The 15,750-nt window shown below is 40.6% G+C and overlaps 1 protein-coding gene across 14 annotated transcripts in view; it reads right to left on the reverse strand.

Annotated features, from left to right (window-relative positions):
- The window catches only part of ANK3 (ankyrin 3), a 430,392-nt gene that overhangs the window by 97,675 nt on the left and 316,967 nt on the right, over positions 1–15,750 (reverse strand). For all 14 annotated transcript variants that reach the window (XM_064145162.1, XM_064145163.1, XM_064145166.1 and 11 more), the window contains 3 exons: positions 15,258–15,356; positions 11,271–11,468; positions 8,988–9,086 (listed from right to left, as the gene is read on the reverse strand). In XM_064145162.1, coding sequence (XP_064001232.1) covers positions 8,988–9,086; positions 11,271–11,468; positions 15,258–15,356 — 396 coding nt within the window. The remainder of the gene's footprint in view (positions 1–8,987; positions 9,087–11,270; positions 11,469–15,257; positions 15,357–15,750) is intronic.

Raw genomic sequence — 15,750 nt, forward strand, 5'->3', positions numbered from 1 at the left:
GCCTGCCATCCTTCATTTTTACATGCATGTTAGTGAGGTGTGGCCAGATTAGACACCTTGCTAGCACTGAAGAAGCAAGTAAAAGGTCAGCCTGGGGTTCAGGAGACAGCATTATGCCACATGTTCAAACCATGAGGTCAAAGCTGCTCCTAAGAAAGCAATTGAAAACCTCAAATGTGAACCATTTCCTCAAATGCGAAGCTACAAATATCCATGGGTTTAGACAGATTATTGTCTTCATGTCTTTTGCCTCTTCACACAGGGTTACCTAATTTCAATTCTATGCCTGTGTGCTAGGAGATGGTGGCTGTGACAATTACATTAAACTAGGGTGTGTATTTTTTCTTCAGTTAATAATATACCTCTTGCCATCTAAAGAAACTACTAGGTTTGACAACCAGGACAAGTTAATCATTGCAAGAAAAAGCACTGGATCTAAATTCCATTGGCATCAGCAGAATGAAATTTTCTGTTGACTTGCTGAAATACTGGATCAGGTGCCAAATGACTCCAAGAAAGTTGTCCTACAGAATAGTTGCACGCAATGGCAAGAGCCTGAGCACTGGGACCTCAACTTGCACTTACTGTTTAGAGCTGGCCTAACAGCTTCCTAGGAGTGCTTGGGTTCTGAATCTGATAGGGTTCCCTGAACTGGCCAGATTTTACAGTCCTCAGCAGAATGCTGAGCATACTCACAGCTATGTAGATCTAACGCATCTCCTGTGGCCCCTGCTCCTACAGGTCCAAATATAAACTCAGATTAAAGCATGACCAAACTATCAAAACATCAGTTAAAATAATACTATGAAACCTCCTCATGCAAGAACTTAATTTCCTTCTCCCCCTTGAAAATAGAGACCTCTTATCATGACCTGCAAAGTCAACAAAAATGAGACATCATAAAGCTAACAGGGGAGATGAAATCCAAAGTCAAGGGCCACCTGCTGGGAACCTCCTGGTAATAACTCTAAAACATTAAAACCTGGAGAGGAACAGAAAGTTAAGACTAGCTATCTCTGCTTTTCCTTTGAAGTGGTCTGTAAAGGCTCCTCTCTCCAGCCTGTAACAGTGAATGTTGAAGAGCTATCAACCCCAAATATTTACTGTATCAATGGCATACACAAAAAATTATATGTGGTACCTTCATAAATGGCTAGAGGAGTAATTATTGATACTCTGTCACTCCTGACCATCCCCTTATCATAGAATCAACCAGGTTGGAAGAGAACTCCAAGATCATCCAGTCCAACCTATCACCCATCCCTGTCCAAGCAACTAGACCATGGCACTAAGTGCCCCATCCAGTCTTTTTTTGAACACCTCCAGGGATGACAACTCTACCACCTCCCTGGGCAGCCCATTCCAATGGCAAATCATTCTCTCTGTGAGAGAGTTTCAATTGTTTCAATTTAGTGAAATCTTTTCCTTTCTCATCCAAATGTGTGTAAAAATCATGACATTTCTGTGGTGACATGGTCACTATTCTCCTTTCCACAGCTCTTGTTGTCCCAGAACTAATGATAAAGGAAGCTCCCTTTGCAGCTCTTGGTGTTACTGACCTGGTCAGGTATGGCATCTGGAGGAGCATGCACGTCACACATGTCCTGAGTAAGTGATGCAGGCTAAGCCGATGGCAAAAGGCCAGCTTCCTGTCTGAACTCCTTGGGAACTTTAAGTTTGCCGTCCCCTGTGGTCATCTCGCATCATGTCATGCTTGGTGAGGCACCGCCTAATGTGGCACACAGTGACTGACAGCAGAGTGACAGAGATCTGACAGGACAGATCACATCTCACTGGGCATGTTAGATCTCATCAGCCACCAGAGGACATCTCTCATGTTTATAGTCAACAATGTTTGCATTGAAGACACTGGTCAACTCATTAGCAAGATGCCCTTTTAATGCCAGAAACCTAGGAAGGATATACTTTGCATACCAAGTAAGGATTCCTACATTCAAGTATTTCTAGCTCAGGAAGGTATAACATTTATATCTCGACATCCTCATGGAATACAGAGATTCTGTTACTTTTTGGAAACCCTCATATTAGCAAATTCTGCAATCACACAACCAAGATAACTATGGAAGTATCAATTCTTATGGTTGCTAGATGTTGCTACTTTCATTTGGTTCGTGGAGCAAAGCTGGGTGTGGGTAGATTCAGACTGGATGTGAAGAGGAAGCTCTTCAGCATGAGAGTGGTGAGAGCCTGGAATGGGTTGCCCAGGAAGGTGGTTGAGGCCCTGTCCCTAGAGGTGTTTAAGGCCAGGCTGGATGAGGCTGTGGCCAGCCTGATCTAGGATAGAGTATCCTTGCCCATGGCAGGGGGGTTGGAACTAGATGATCCTTGTGGTGCCTTCTGACCCTGACTGATTCTATGGTTCTCTCAGCTAAAAAAGCTTCAAAAGCTGTTAATAATTAAAAAATAATAATTAAAAAACCCTCAACATCCCAAACAATGAAAACTCAACAAAGCCAGTCCCACAATTATACACACTTCTGCACAGCAGTTTAGGTTCAGAGTTATAGTTACTAACAAAGCTCCAAGGGACTTATTAGGCACCCTAATATTAAACAAGATACCTTCAGAAAAATCAGGGCTTGAGGTAGCTCTAATGCCCATCACCTTTTGGCAGTCAGCTGCCATGCTGCTTCTAGCTGTTTCAAAGAATGAGCAGCAATGTGGGAGCTAGCAGCTGGGAAGAGCTTATCAAAAGCCACAAGAATAAATGCCAAAATACTTAATCAGAAATCCTGAGCTTTTCAGTTCTAATGGCACACACAAACACAAAGCATCCCTTATTCTCTGGCCCTTCAAATTTATTTGTTTTCTTTTATTTTGGAGGGAAATCATCCCAAAGCCTTGTATATCATGACAGTGAATTACTTTAATATCTTCCACTGGCAATAATCATAAATCTTAACAGCTTGAATTACTGCATCTCTCTAGTCATGCTGACTCAAGCTGCTCTGGTTTTGTTTTTCTGATGTGAATGTCAGACACTGAAGCCACAGCAATATTGTTAATAAGGCCAGAAAATGCTCTAGATCCAAAGATCCACAAAAGCATCCAGCCTTGATCGAATGAAAAAGGTGATCCTAGGTGCACACATGACTTTTACTGTTTTGCTGAATCAAGGCCTAACATGTTGCAGCACCTTGCAAAGGGTCATTATTACATTATTACTGTACATTATTAGGCTGGACATTTCCACAAAATTGTCTTGATAAGAACCAAGTAGGTACCAAGAGCCAAGGAGAGAGAGAGAAAATCTACCATGCAGACATATGGAAGCTATCTGTATCGGAGTGTTCATTCTGAATGAATGCAATTTTTCTCCACAGAACTTCCCACCCTCCCTGCCTCCTTCCTTTTGAGATCCTTTTCTGCATCTGAAAAATAGATATTTCAGTAGGAAAACTGCACTGCTAATATGAACCACTGTAGCTCTCAGGCTCATATAGGGCTCTTGTCAGAACAAGGCAGGCAGACCTGAATAAATCTGAAATAAAAGGCCCAGGCTCAACCTGCAAAAGAACATAATGAGCTCTCAGTCATCATTATCTCATACTAATTCTGCAGTTTGGGGAACAAAAGATAGCTTAACACTGGCTTTATTTTCCAGACAGTCATCAACCAGGGAACTGGGAGACCATAGGTTCCCAGCAGAGGCCCAGCATCAAGAGCAGTGTAGCAAATATTTGAGTAAAATAATCTGCACTAAAGTCAAAACTCAAAATCCTGCTTTTCATCCTTGACTGAGCCAGCACTCTTCTCTTGTCAGTCTTCCTTTGCCAGTCCCTCGTCATGGTAGTGCTGTATCCTACAATAACACTATCCAGTGGGATAAACAGTTGAAAAATGACATCTGGAGACCTGCTGAGCCATGAAACAATATTTACTTGTGCCAGCCCCCAGCACAAAAGCTCTGTAACAAAAGCAACATCACATGTACCAGTACAGCTTTTACACACTCAACGTGGCCATCAGAGAAGGAAAATTTGCTTGCAGGCATGGCTTCAGATTGATTTTTAACTTCCAGTGTTGTATGTAAGATGAGCATTCCTTGTATGAAGCATGATCCAGAGTAACAGAATTTCAGTATGAAAAATATCTTTAAGTTACCTAAATTCAAATTCACAAACAGACAAAAACTTCTACCTCTGCAGCAAGGCTCAAACATACCTTCAATGAATAATAGATTGAAAGCTTTCTAAATATGAGGGGGGTTCAAACATCTCAAAGGCTTCACCTGAAGTGCATTTTAGTTATTTTTCATCATTCTGTCATTTGCTTCTTGCATACTAAGGTGTTTTCTGTGGCTTAGCAATGGAGCTCAGACTAACTTGGCTAGGCTTAAAACCACATAACAAAAGCTGATCTTCAGGTGGCAGGAGAAGCTTTATGGTCTCTCAAGCACTAGTTCTTGCCTGCTAAACTAGTGGGTTTTAGGAGACAGACTCCTGCAGCTCTGGGATTAGAGGTTATTTAGTTAATTGATGCAGGAGAACCAGAAGAGTCCCATAACACCACCAATAAATGAACTTCAAACCCATCAATTTTTCTTCTTTTCATGATTGTTTTTTTTTCCTACAAAGAAATCCATGAAAATAATTCCTTCCAAGGGAAAATCACCCCAAGAGAGAACCACGGTTGCAATAGTAAGGGTCTGAAAGCAATTCTGAGAATGCTCATAAGTTTTAGAGCCCAAACTGATGTTAATCATCCAGACTTATCTTCCACACAAGAGATTTTCTGTACTGGACTTTTTTTTGTCCCCTGCTATACCTTCAAGACACAAATGGTGTTTCTGCCCAATCTTCTCTAATTACCTGAAAAACATTGATCATACATGTGTCCCCCAGAACCTGAGCAGGACTAAGAACTCCCATGTGTCAGAACTGCAAACTCTAGATGTTTTCACAGGGAGTGTAAGTTATATATAAATGGTGATTAAGAACATGTACCAGAATTGGAAGATGATAGCTCATTGGTTAGTACTCCAGAAGTTGAATGACCTGCTAAGATATTAAGTGTTCTCCCTCTACTGACAAATGCTGTACTGGAGCGACATAACCAAAGCTTACTTAACCTGGGAAAACGAGAAAGATGACAAGGAGAGAATTGAAACACAGAAGAAGAAGGAAATAAATAAAAAAAAGGACTACTGAATAATCATCTGGACCACAAAAATCAATGCAACAGAAGTGTACAGATATGGAATGGAGAGAAAAAACCCAGGAGGTTAGCGGTGACACAGCTGGCAGCAGAGATCCCCAGTATAATACCACTCTAACCTGTGTGATTTCACTGACTTTCATTGCATGCATGGTCCTATTGGCACCCTGTGTCCAGAGTAATGACTCTGAACTGGTCATGCTGGATGGTTTCGTGCAAACATGCAAGGATAGCAGCAGTACTTCTGAAGCCAATTCAGCTGTTGCTGTATCTTGCTCCCCAGTGCTGCTGTTTTTAGAGGCAGCATGGACAGACCTTTTATTCCTGTAGAACAGTTAATCCATCTAAAAAGGAGAGCTTGTAACTACAGAGCTTCTATTCTACAAGCCAGTCATCTAAGCTTTACCTGTATGGAACACATAGTTAAGGTATAGTTCTTACAGCTAAGACTTTTCCTTCACCGGAGAAGCTCAGAGCTTGCCAGCTCTTTCCTTAGGAACTCAAGATGACCATCAGTTTATCTGGAAAGTATTCCATGCTAAAATGTGGCATTACACTGGCACTTTTCTTATGTCACAGGTGGTAGTGACAAACCACCTCCATGTAGCTGACTGTGCAGAGTGTGGAGAGCACAAACCCAGCAGGTGGGATTCCACAGAAGTCAGTGAATAAGCATCAAGCTCACTCCACTCTAACACAATTCTGCAAGGTATGTAGGCACTGTCTTCCTAAAGAGCAGACCATGCCCTACAGCACTAAGGGCAAATTAGCATGGTAGACAGGACAAGCCATCCTGGGTGCTTTTCACCAGACACCTACAGGATTAATAATGCACATTTTCCCCCACAAATAATTTGTTACACCACGAAGTAGTCCTGCTTAAATACACTGTGAGTCCCCATCCCACTTCCTGCCATCTATGGGGCAGTCTCATGGAAGAAAATGAATGCAAGGAAAGCATTATTTAGCTGCACTAGTTATTTATGAAACTGAGTAATGAGGATGAACAACAATGAGGGACTTACTGTTGGCACCTGTAACATTTATGTAACTATTACTGATGGCAGGGCTCATGCTGCAGGCAGAAAAATACAACTGCATATTTTTACCTGTATATGGTTTCACTTTCTAACTGGTAAGAGATGCAATCAAGAAATTCAGGTCTTCACCCAGAGGAGATCTCTGAATGATAAACTGAAGCTTCTTTTCCATGTTTCCCTACAGTCATATGCCTGCCCCACCACGTTGCTACTCTGCCAGGCTTAAAGTTCAGTAGAGAGCTCGTGTGACTGTACCAGGCTAGTTCTGAGACCCAACAAACATGCCCTGTCTCTCAGCTGTGATGGTATCTCATACATTTCCATCACACTAATGTGTCTAAAAAGCCACTAGTCCAGAACTAGATCCTGTTAAAATGCTGGAGAGCAGGCAAAGGCAACGCATGACTGCCTGCACCTGTCGGGATAAATGTCTCAGACTGCTCACTATTTGTGGGACAGATAAGAAAGGGAGAAAGTCAAACACATAGAGAAGTTACATGAGACCAGAAGAGATTCAGCTCTGACCAAGTTTAAAGAGCAGGTTCTGCAATGTCTTGCTACAGAAACCCAAACTGGGCAGGAACTATTTCCAGAAAGGCAACCACATACTTCTGAGGACACTATGCAAAGCATGAATCATGGAAGATCTCATCTGCTGCTAGATGCTTTAGCAGATAAGGATCCAGACTGATTCATCCATAAAGTATAGGTTGAGGATACGTTGCAAAAGTGTAAAGCTGTAAAATCTCCTGGGATTTCATCAGAACTATTTCAGCTTCATGTTAGAATAATGTCATTGAAATCAGTGTCTGGTACAGCTGGAATTATAGTAGAAAATTAATGTAATAATATCTTTTCCCTCTAAATCAGATTATAATCATCTCAGCTGCAGCCAGAGATGATTATGAATTCAGTCCTTTCCTAGATGTCAGTGTGATGACAGAATGATAATATTGCTGGATATTTTGACACACCTGAATGGTGTGACACATCTGGGATGCATGCACAGTATCTAATTTGTAGCACATACCTAGCACAGAGTGCTGGTCAGATTGTGAATTTAGCTAATTTTATTTGCTACAGTCCAAGTATTTGATCACAACTGAATCCCCACCTAGATAAAGGAATGACTCTGAGAACTAGATAATGTATGGAGGACATAAGTAAGCAACACTGAGATCATCTTTATCAGTTCTGCGCACTGTGTACACCATTAGTGAACGTAAACCCATTTGCACACATGCTCATGAAATTTACTCATGACATCGCTCTTAAAATCAATACAGTGAAGTAGGAACTATCGTTGCTTGGAGTCTCAAAAGGCATCCCTGAGAACCTTGGAAAACCAGGTCTCTTTAGGAGTCCAAATATTTGTTTTAGGCAACTATTTTTAGACTAAGAAATTTCCAATGGATCACCAGTGCATATATGAATTTCATATTAGATAAAACCATTTCAATTTGTCCTCAAGAGCTAAATGTTTAATCTCTGATGGTATTGCCAAAGCAGAGCAAAATTTAGTGACAAGATTACAGGTTAATGTTTACTATAAGGAGAACAATGGTCTAATCTGAATTTGGGACAGCAGAAAAAGGCAGTTTCCTAGTATGTACCCATGTGATGAAATAGATTCATAGATTCACAGAATGATTTAGGTTGGAGGGACTTTAAAGATCACCTAGCACCACTCTCCTTGCCACAGGCACAGACACCTTCCACCAGAGCAGGTTCCTCAAGGCCTCATCCAACCTGGTCACTGAACATCTCCAAGGAGGGGGAATCCATGTCTTGCCTGGGCAACTTGCTGCAGGATCTCACCTGCTGCAGGATCTCACTGTAACAAATTTCTTCCTAATATCCAGTCTAAATCTGCACTCCTCAATCTTCAATGCATTCTCTCTCATACTATCACTACAAGCTCTTGCAGAAGCTTTCTTGTAGCCCCCTTCAGGTACTGGAAGGCTGCTCTAAGCTCTCCCCAAAGACTTCTTCAGACAGAACAGCCACAGCTCGGCATCCCCACAGGGAAAAAATATCTCACTTCACTAGGCTTTGCATACCAAAGTGGGTTAAGAATTCAGAGATATGGAGTCACAAAGACTGAGTGAAGCTGTAGAAGTAGGAGGCAATCTGGAACACTTGCTTTATTTGCAGAATAAATGCCTAGGGATGGCTATTTAGTGACAGCTCAGGGAAAGAAAAGGACTTAATTTTATAAAGTCTCTTAAGTCATAGGAAAATGTATCAACCACTTAACATCCAGGAATGCCTACACTGTATTTGTGTTGTTTGCCTTGCAGTAAATAGAGATGTTTTAAATAACAGACCCATGTTTTGATTCTACTGACAGCTGAATGGAAAATACATAAAACAGATAAGATATGCCAAAAGGAAAGCAGATGAGAGTATGCACATAGTAAAAGGTTACCTGACTGTCTGTATAGAAAGCCCAGGCTTTTCTGAAAGTTTCCTTACATAAAAGTCAGATCAATTCCACTCACCTTCAGTGAAACGTGATAGTAGAATACAATCTAGATCTCTATTGATCTAAATATTTGGCAAGAAGTAAGATTCCTGCTGGAAAACTGAGCATTAACATCAAATATTCAAGTTTTCATATAATCAGTTTTCAAAATATACTCTATCATAATTCATTACAGGGAACGTTTCTCCGCTGTTATTTCAGTTTCACCCTGAAATTATTACTAGTCCACTCTACAGGCTCATGCCTCCCTGAAAGGAAATAACTTTTGACAACAGCGCTCATACCTTTGTCTGTGCATCTACAGCAGCTCCTTGGTTAACTAGAACCTCTGCTACATTGACCCTGTCCTCTTGAGCAGCCAGGTGGAGTGGCGTCAGTCCGCTCTGTAAATTAGAAGCAATAAGTAAGAACCTTCAGAGAAGGCAGGTGAATGCCACAGCATAAATTCAGATAGTAGTCAGAATTTAAGGAAATAATAAATTTACTTTCACTGTGTATTGTGATTCCTAAGCACAATTGTCAATTTACAAGAAACTACAAATGGAAAGCCAGGAAGATAACATTCTTTTTGCACAAGGAATGTTTCTTCATGCAGTGTTCAATGTGGGGTAGCAAATCACAGCACTTTGAGAAAAAGGTGTACAGTATTTTTCTTTACCTCCTGGCTAATTTCTTCCCTTGGAATGAGTAAGAATTATTGTTGACACTTTTACAAGTTTTCTAGAAGTAACATTCCCTCAGATTTATCCTTGCCTTTCACATCTCTACTTGATCATTTTCAAACATGAAGGGAAAATTACATTTCTCTGACACCAGGTCCATTTCTTTCTGCTCAGGGAGTACACAGACTTGGTGTGTACCTGAAACTTGAGACCTAAAACACTTGGAAGCTCAGAAAGCTATACAACTTTCTGAAATGTAAAAGACCTCAGGTAGAAGGGGTAGAAGAGAGAATCTGCTGAGGGAATACCATTAGGAATGTGAAAGAATATCCTTTATTTCCAAGTTATGGGTCTTTTTCTTCTCCTCGTGTTTATTTTGTCTTTAGCAGCAGTGACAGAAGAGCAGGTGGCAGCAGTTGACACAACAGACAGAACTCTACACTTGCTAAGTTTCCTACCCTTTAACCCAAGCTCATGTCCACAGAGCACTTGCTACCAAAGGCAGTTATTCTGAGAGCATCTCAGTGTACTGTATGTGTAATCCTGACGACAATGTAGCTTATGTGAGTTACATTACACAAGTATATATACCAATAACCAACTGTAAATTACCTAATGGAGCCTTGATATTATGGGCCAAACCTTGGGAAAAGATTTAATAAATGCTCAGCACCTGCACTAGGGAGCTCTGAGTATTCAGCTCCCAATGACCCTGATGATCTTGAAGGAAAGAAATATTATCTTTATTCCCATTGCAAAACTTAGAACTTAGTGTGCTTCAAATGTAGGTGCTGAGCTCAGACCAAAACGTGCATCCCTAAGTGAACACAGGGGGAACTATTATCTAAAGGTGGTGGTGAGAAACTGGAAATGACAACTCAACAGTAACAGATTGCAGATAGTTAATCTCTGGTGGGACTTAATCAAAATGCCAAGCAGCTGCAATCATGCTGTCTGTATTAGCCTGAACAGCAAAACTGTAATAGCCAGAATGTGCACATGGCAGATTGCCCTATGGGGATACAAAGTATATCCTAAACTATTTAAAGGCCCTGCACTTGATTGAAATGTGGGGGGGGGGGGGGGAAATTAACATCTGCAAAAAAAGCTTCCTGAAGGAGGGCCCAGAAATAACTGAACTGTAAAGTTACAAACAGAAAAACACAGTGTCCTGTGCAGCATCACCCACAGCTTTAGAGGGTGTTGAGTCTTTCTATCTGCTAGGAAATATTTTCCATTAAATCTTTTTTCTCATGCTTTTTTACTTCAGTCACAGAAATCAGTACTGAAACTGCATTTTCCAACATCTGATGTCTGGTGTAGCATTTAAAGAACCGAGGCTGCACATTTGTTGCTGTAGAGCAAACTGAATAACCTATGAATTCATACACACAGAATCTAAAAATCAATCAACTTCCTCTTCCTGCCCCCATGAGAAATGACACCAAAATTCACTGCATTCTGCAGATTAACCCCAGGGAAGGAAGAATCATATTAATGAATGGAATGTCAGACAACCTTGTTGGTATTATAACAAAAATCAGCTTCCCTTAACAAGTTAATTGTTACCATTGCTTAATAAACAGACATACACCTGGAGGCTCATAAATGACACACCCTGTTGACCTACAGGCAAACATTTTCTCTCTGAGCACGTTTTGGCAGACTAACATAATATGGAAGGAAGGCAGATGGATTAGTAAATATGCTATGAACTATGAACTACAGTTCATTCAATGTGACATGGCATGCTCAGTGCTGTTCTATTTGCTAGGTGTATTCAAACACCTGCAAAGGTTTTCATAATGTGAAGAATCACAGTCAACACAGTTTAATTGCGAGATGCTGTCTGTGTTATCACCACGTTTGTGTATGGCCTTAGCCATAAACAGGGGCAACACTCACCTTGTTGCTGAGATTCACATTAGCATTTCTGGTAAGAAGCAATGACACCATGTCCACGTGGCCATCCTGAGAGGCAAGATGTACGGGGGCAATACCCTGCCTGGTTACAGCATTGGCATCAGCACCATATTCCAGCAGTGTAGTTGCAATGTCCATCTGGTTTTTCTTGGCAGCTATGTGCAGTGGAGTATAGCCATTCTGTCAACAGAACACACTTCTTTGTAAGCTACTCATTAAACGATGTGATAAATCACTTGCCTGCATCTACTCAACTCTATGAAAGCAAGTCATTAGTTCTAAAAATTCTGCCAAAGGTAATCAAATACAATATTAACTAGCTGTACAAATGACTCTATCAGAGCATTAAGAAATCTGGTTTTGAAAGTACTGCTACAAACAGAAGGATTCTGAAAGAAAACTTCTATATGTGGGGGAAGAAAAAAGTCTGTTCAGAAAAGCAGTAGGAATTTAATTTCACAGAGATTTGCTTCTTTACCTTAAATGTCCACATAATCTTTAACAAACGGAAGAGCAGGATGTGTGTTCATAACTGAGAACAGCTGTTGTTGTTTGGGTTTTTGTCCCTTTTCCCAGTGTGAATGAAAGCATTATGGAGATGAAATATGGCCTTTCTTGCAGCATTTACCCTAACCTTACTGACAGGCTGCTTTCATTCAGATCAAAGGAAAATTACAGCATACAACTTCAGAATCTTGCTTTCTTTGGTTTCTTTTATTCCTTCCAATATGTGTAACCAGTGACGCAACTACTGAAAATAAAAAATGTGGTACTTGCTGTATGATAAAATTTTATCATTCGAAAAACTGATCGACTGGGTAGAAAATAGCTAAATAAAGAATAACTACTTAGCAAGAAAATAGCAAAATACTGCAGTCTGATCAGCTTTTCTTTCAGGTTGCATGCCTGCTTATTCAAGAACTTTCTGTTGTCCAGAAATGTAGCAGCCCTCAAATTAAAGCAAATGACAAATATGCACATGGTCAGGGGTGGGATGAGACCTTAGTTGCATAAAGTACTTTGTGGAGTATCATAAATACTGTGTCCACCTCAGCCCATTAAAACCTCTCTAAAGGCACAAAGCATTCACCTGGATTGGCTCCTCCCTAAGCCCAGTGGGGCAGCAGGCTGGACTACGTCGAAGTTAGATCATCACAGATGCAGAGTGAGGCAGGTGTAAAAGGTCCTCAAATTGTATAATCATTCAGGTTGGAAAGGATCCTTGAGATCATCAAGTCCAACTATTAACCCTACTCTACCAAGTTCACCACTAAACCAAATTGGTAAATGCCACATCTAAATGACCTTTTAATACATCCAGGCATAGTGATTCAACCACCTCCTTGGGCAGCCTGTTCCAATGCTTGCCCACTATTTCAGTAAACAGTTTTTTTCTGATGTATGCCTAAACATACCCTGGTGCAGCATGAGGCCATTCTCTCTTGTTTTATCACTGTTTGTCCTGTAAGCTTCAACATTCAGATTCAGTTCACACCTTAGATAAAACCTAAGATATTTGAAAATGACACTCAGGAAACAGTGTCACAATTAATAAGGGCCACTGAATTTTCACTTTGAAAATAAAACACTTCAGGAAAATACAATTTTCCTTTCCCTTAGACTTCCTGTACGATACTGACATGCAGAACAGCCACTGACTCATAAATGCCTACTAAATCTTAAATACAACCTGCTAAGTCCTGCATATATGCTAAACTAATGTATTTTAAATGGAGCTCATTTATGTTTCATGAACTATCAAATGCAGTTTTCAAGCCTTTTCCTCAAAAATGGGCATACAGTGCTTTCAGCAAAATGGAAATCAGCAGGTTGCCAATAGAGGCCAGAAAGAGAGCTGAAAAATAAAAACTGAAGTTCACCTCAGTCTCAGTCTGCATCTTCCCCTCATGAGGGCTCTGCTCTGCCACTACAAGTAGATGCAGAATGGAACAGAGAAGTTTGGAAGGAAGAGTATTGGATTATACTGACTGCCAGAGGAAAGGGGTAAAAAGGGAAAGTGCTTAAAGATGAAGAGACAGAAAAATTACAGGGTGGGGAAGACTTGAAGAGAGCATTATAAAGTGGATGTCAAATTAAAGCCTGATTTTTGCCTATAAAAAAGAGGAATGGTTCATCAGAATGCCCAGTTCCCTTTCAATAATCACTCTTCAAGGCAAGTGCTCCCAGGCCAGGCTAACGAGATACTCTTAAGATCTGTGTTAAAGGCAGGAGTGCCATAGAAAAAAGCAACTGCTGATACAACTCTGTGTGAAGCCAGTGACGAGATATGACATAACACATTCATTTATAAGACAACATTTACAAAAGAAGTGGGAAATAATCTGCTGTTACTGGCATCATCTTTCAGATGACTGCACAGTGGGTGCCTAAAGCGACAAACGTGCTACCGTTAATTTTATTCAGTATTGATGCTCTGCTCAGTGTTGCTGTGGCTCACTTACTGCATAAGATTAACAAATGCTTTCTTCTGGGAAGGCTTACAGCTGGCACTTGAAGGCTTGAAGTGGCAGTTGAAAAACTGTTCTGTTACAGATAGGGAAGCTAAGGCAATCTAACACATGAGGTTCTGTAATATTATGTTGTAGCCTATAGCACTCCCACCTTGGTTTGGACTTCCTAAGCCCTTGGCAGTGGCTGCTTCAATCCCTGATCCTACAAATGTGCAGCTTCCACTGACAGTTTCTTTCAGTGAAAACTGAGTCAGTGTCTTCACATTGTCTTCAGAAGGCCCTTTTTTCCTCACAACAGCATTTAAGAATGCTGTGTTGCAGCAGTAAAAGATCTGAGATCACTCCAGTTCACTTCCTGGGGCACCGTTCTGGCAGATTGCCACTACTGCCACTATTGACATTATTGATTTTGAACTGTGCTATTGCTGTTGGCTGTCTATGTTTATTTAGCTTTCCTCTCTTTTAAACTAGAAACTCTGGAATCTACCATCTACAACAGACTCCATCCTCTTCTTTATCCATGCAGAAGGCCTTTAGTGTTATGGCTGTGTTCAGTCATGTGTGAGAGGAATGCTACCGAGGAGATCTGTCTGTCTACAATACAGGCTTTTCCACTAGCTGTCCCATCTCCATGTGTTTTGTTTTGGGTTGGTTTTTTTTGGTCATTTTAGGCACATATCTGGGGTTGTTTCAGATGAGGTATTTAGACTGCACTTACCCCACTTGAACCTACATAAGCTTCCATCTTGTTTTACTTATTGTTGGTGTCCAACTAGCAATTATTGATCCAATAATTAAAACTAGGATCCACAAAAGATATAGACATTATAAGCTTCTCTAAATTCTTTCCTTAACTCAGAACTGTGATACATTTAAATATTTACTCTTTCACATGTCCTGAGGTCTCACAGAATTTGTTGTCTCGCCTAAAGTAATTTGCAACCAAAGCAGGACTGTGTTCAGTTTTATTTTCTCACCAGACCATTTACACTGTGGTAGAAGTACTGTGAAGCACATTAATAGTTATGTACATTATACTGAGAAGTGTATCACAGCTCAGAAATCATCTTATGGCACAGTATGGGAGAACTACCCCTATGTAGCAAGGCATTAACTCCAAGCTTGCCCTGTACAGATGTTAAGACTCAATAACATAGGATTGGATGGCTTAGAGAAGGTACTAAGAAGACCAGACAAGTGAAAGCAAGGCTCAGTATTTGCCAAGACTAACCTTTATTGCATCTAGATATTTTAAATGTTTGTGCAGCTATGTTTGCATTTGATTGCTATTTTATTCACCTGCAGAATTACTCTAACAGCTTGATGTGGTTATGAGACATGAATAAACAAGGTGACTACTATGAGACATGAATAAACAAGGTGACTAAGCCCCTGCATTTGCAAGGATATAGAGAACAGAAAGAACAGAGATAGACAGGGAATAAGGTGACACAGAAAGCGTTAAGTACTTTTCCCCTAGAGTGGCCAGTACATGTACCTTGGCAGATGCATGAGGTGAAGCTCCCTGGTCCAACAGTAGGAGTGCCACTTTTTGATTATCGTAGTGTGCAGCTACATGCAGTGGTGTTAAACCGCTCTAAAAACACATGCAGAACAAACAGTGCTGTTAAAGACCCTCTCCAGGGAAAACGCAGAAGTTTGGAAAACTGGAGCAGATAAGGTGGAAAAAAACCCAACATATTTGTTATTCATTCTTGTACTCAGAGCATTTGACATCTTTAGGATAAAAAAATAAAGCAATGATTTGAAAATCCTTACAGAGCTGTGAAAGCCCTTTACACTTTACATTTTCCCCAGGGAAGATGAACAGAGAAGCACATCTGTGCTGCCCTCAAGAAAGAGCAGGCAAGGAATTCTGACCCAGAGGTCACACTCTCATCAATGTTTTTCTTTTATTGCAGTGGATAAGTAAATTGTCTGTTGGATCTGTAAAAATACAAGCTGGGATGATTTAAAAGGCTTGACATCTT

This window comes from Pogoniulus pusillus, chromosome 6 (genome assembly GCF_015220805.1).
Source record: "Pogoniulus pusillus isolate bPogPus1 chromosome 6, bPogPus1.pri, whole genome shotgun sequence".
In the NCBI taxonomy this organism is placed as follows: domain Eukaryota; kingdom Metazoa; phylum Chordata; class Aves; order Piciformes; family Lybiidae; genus Pogoniulus; species Pogoniulus pusillus.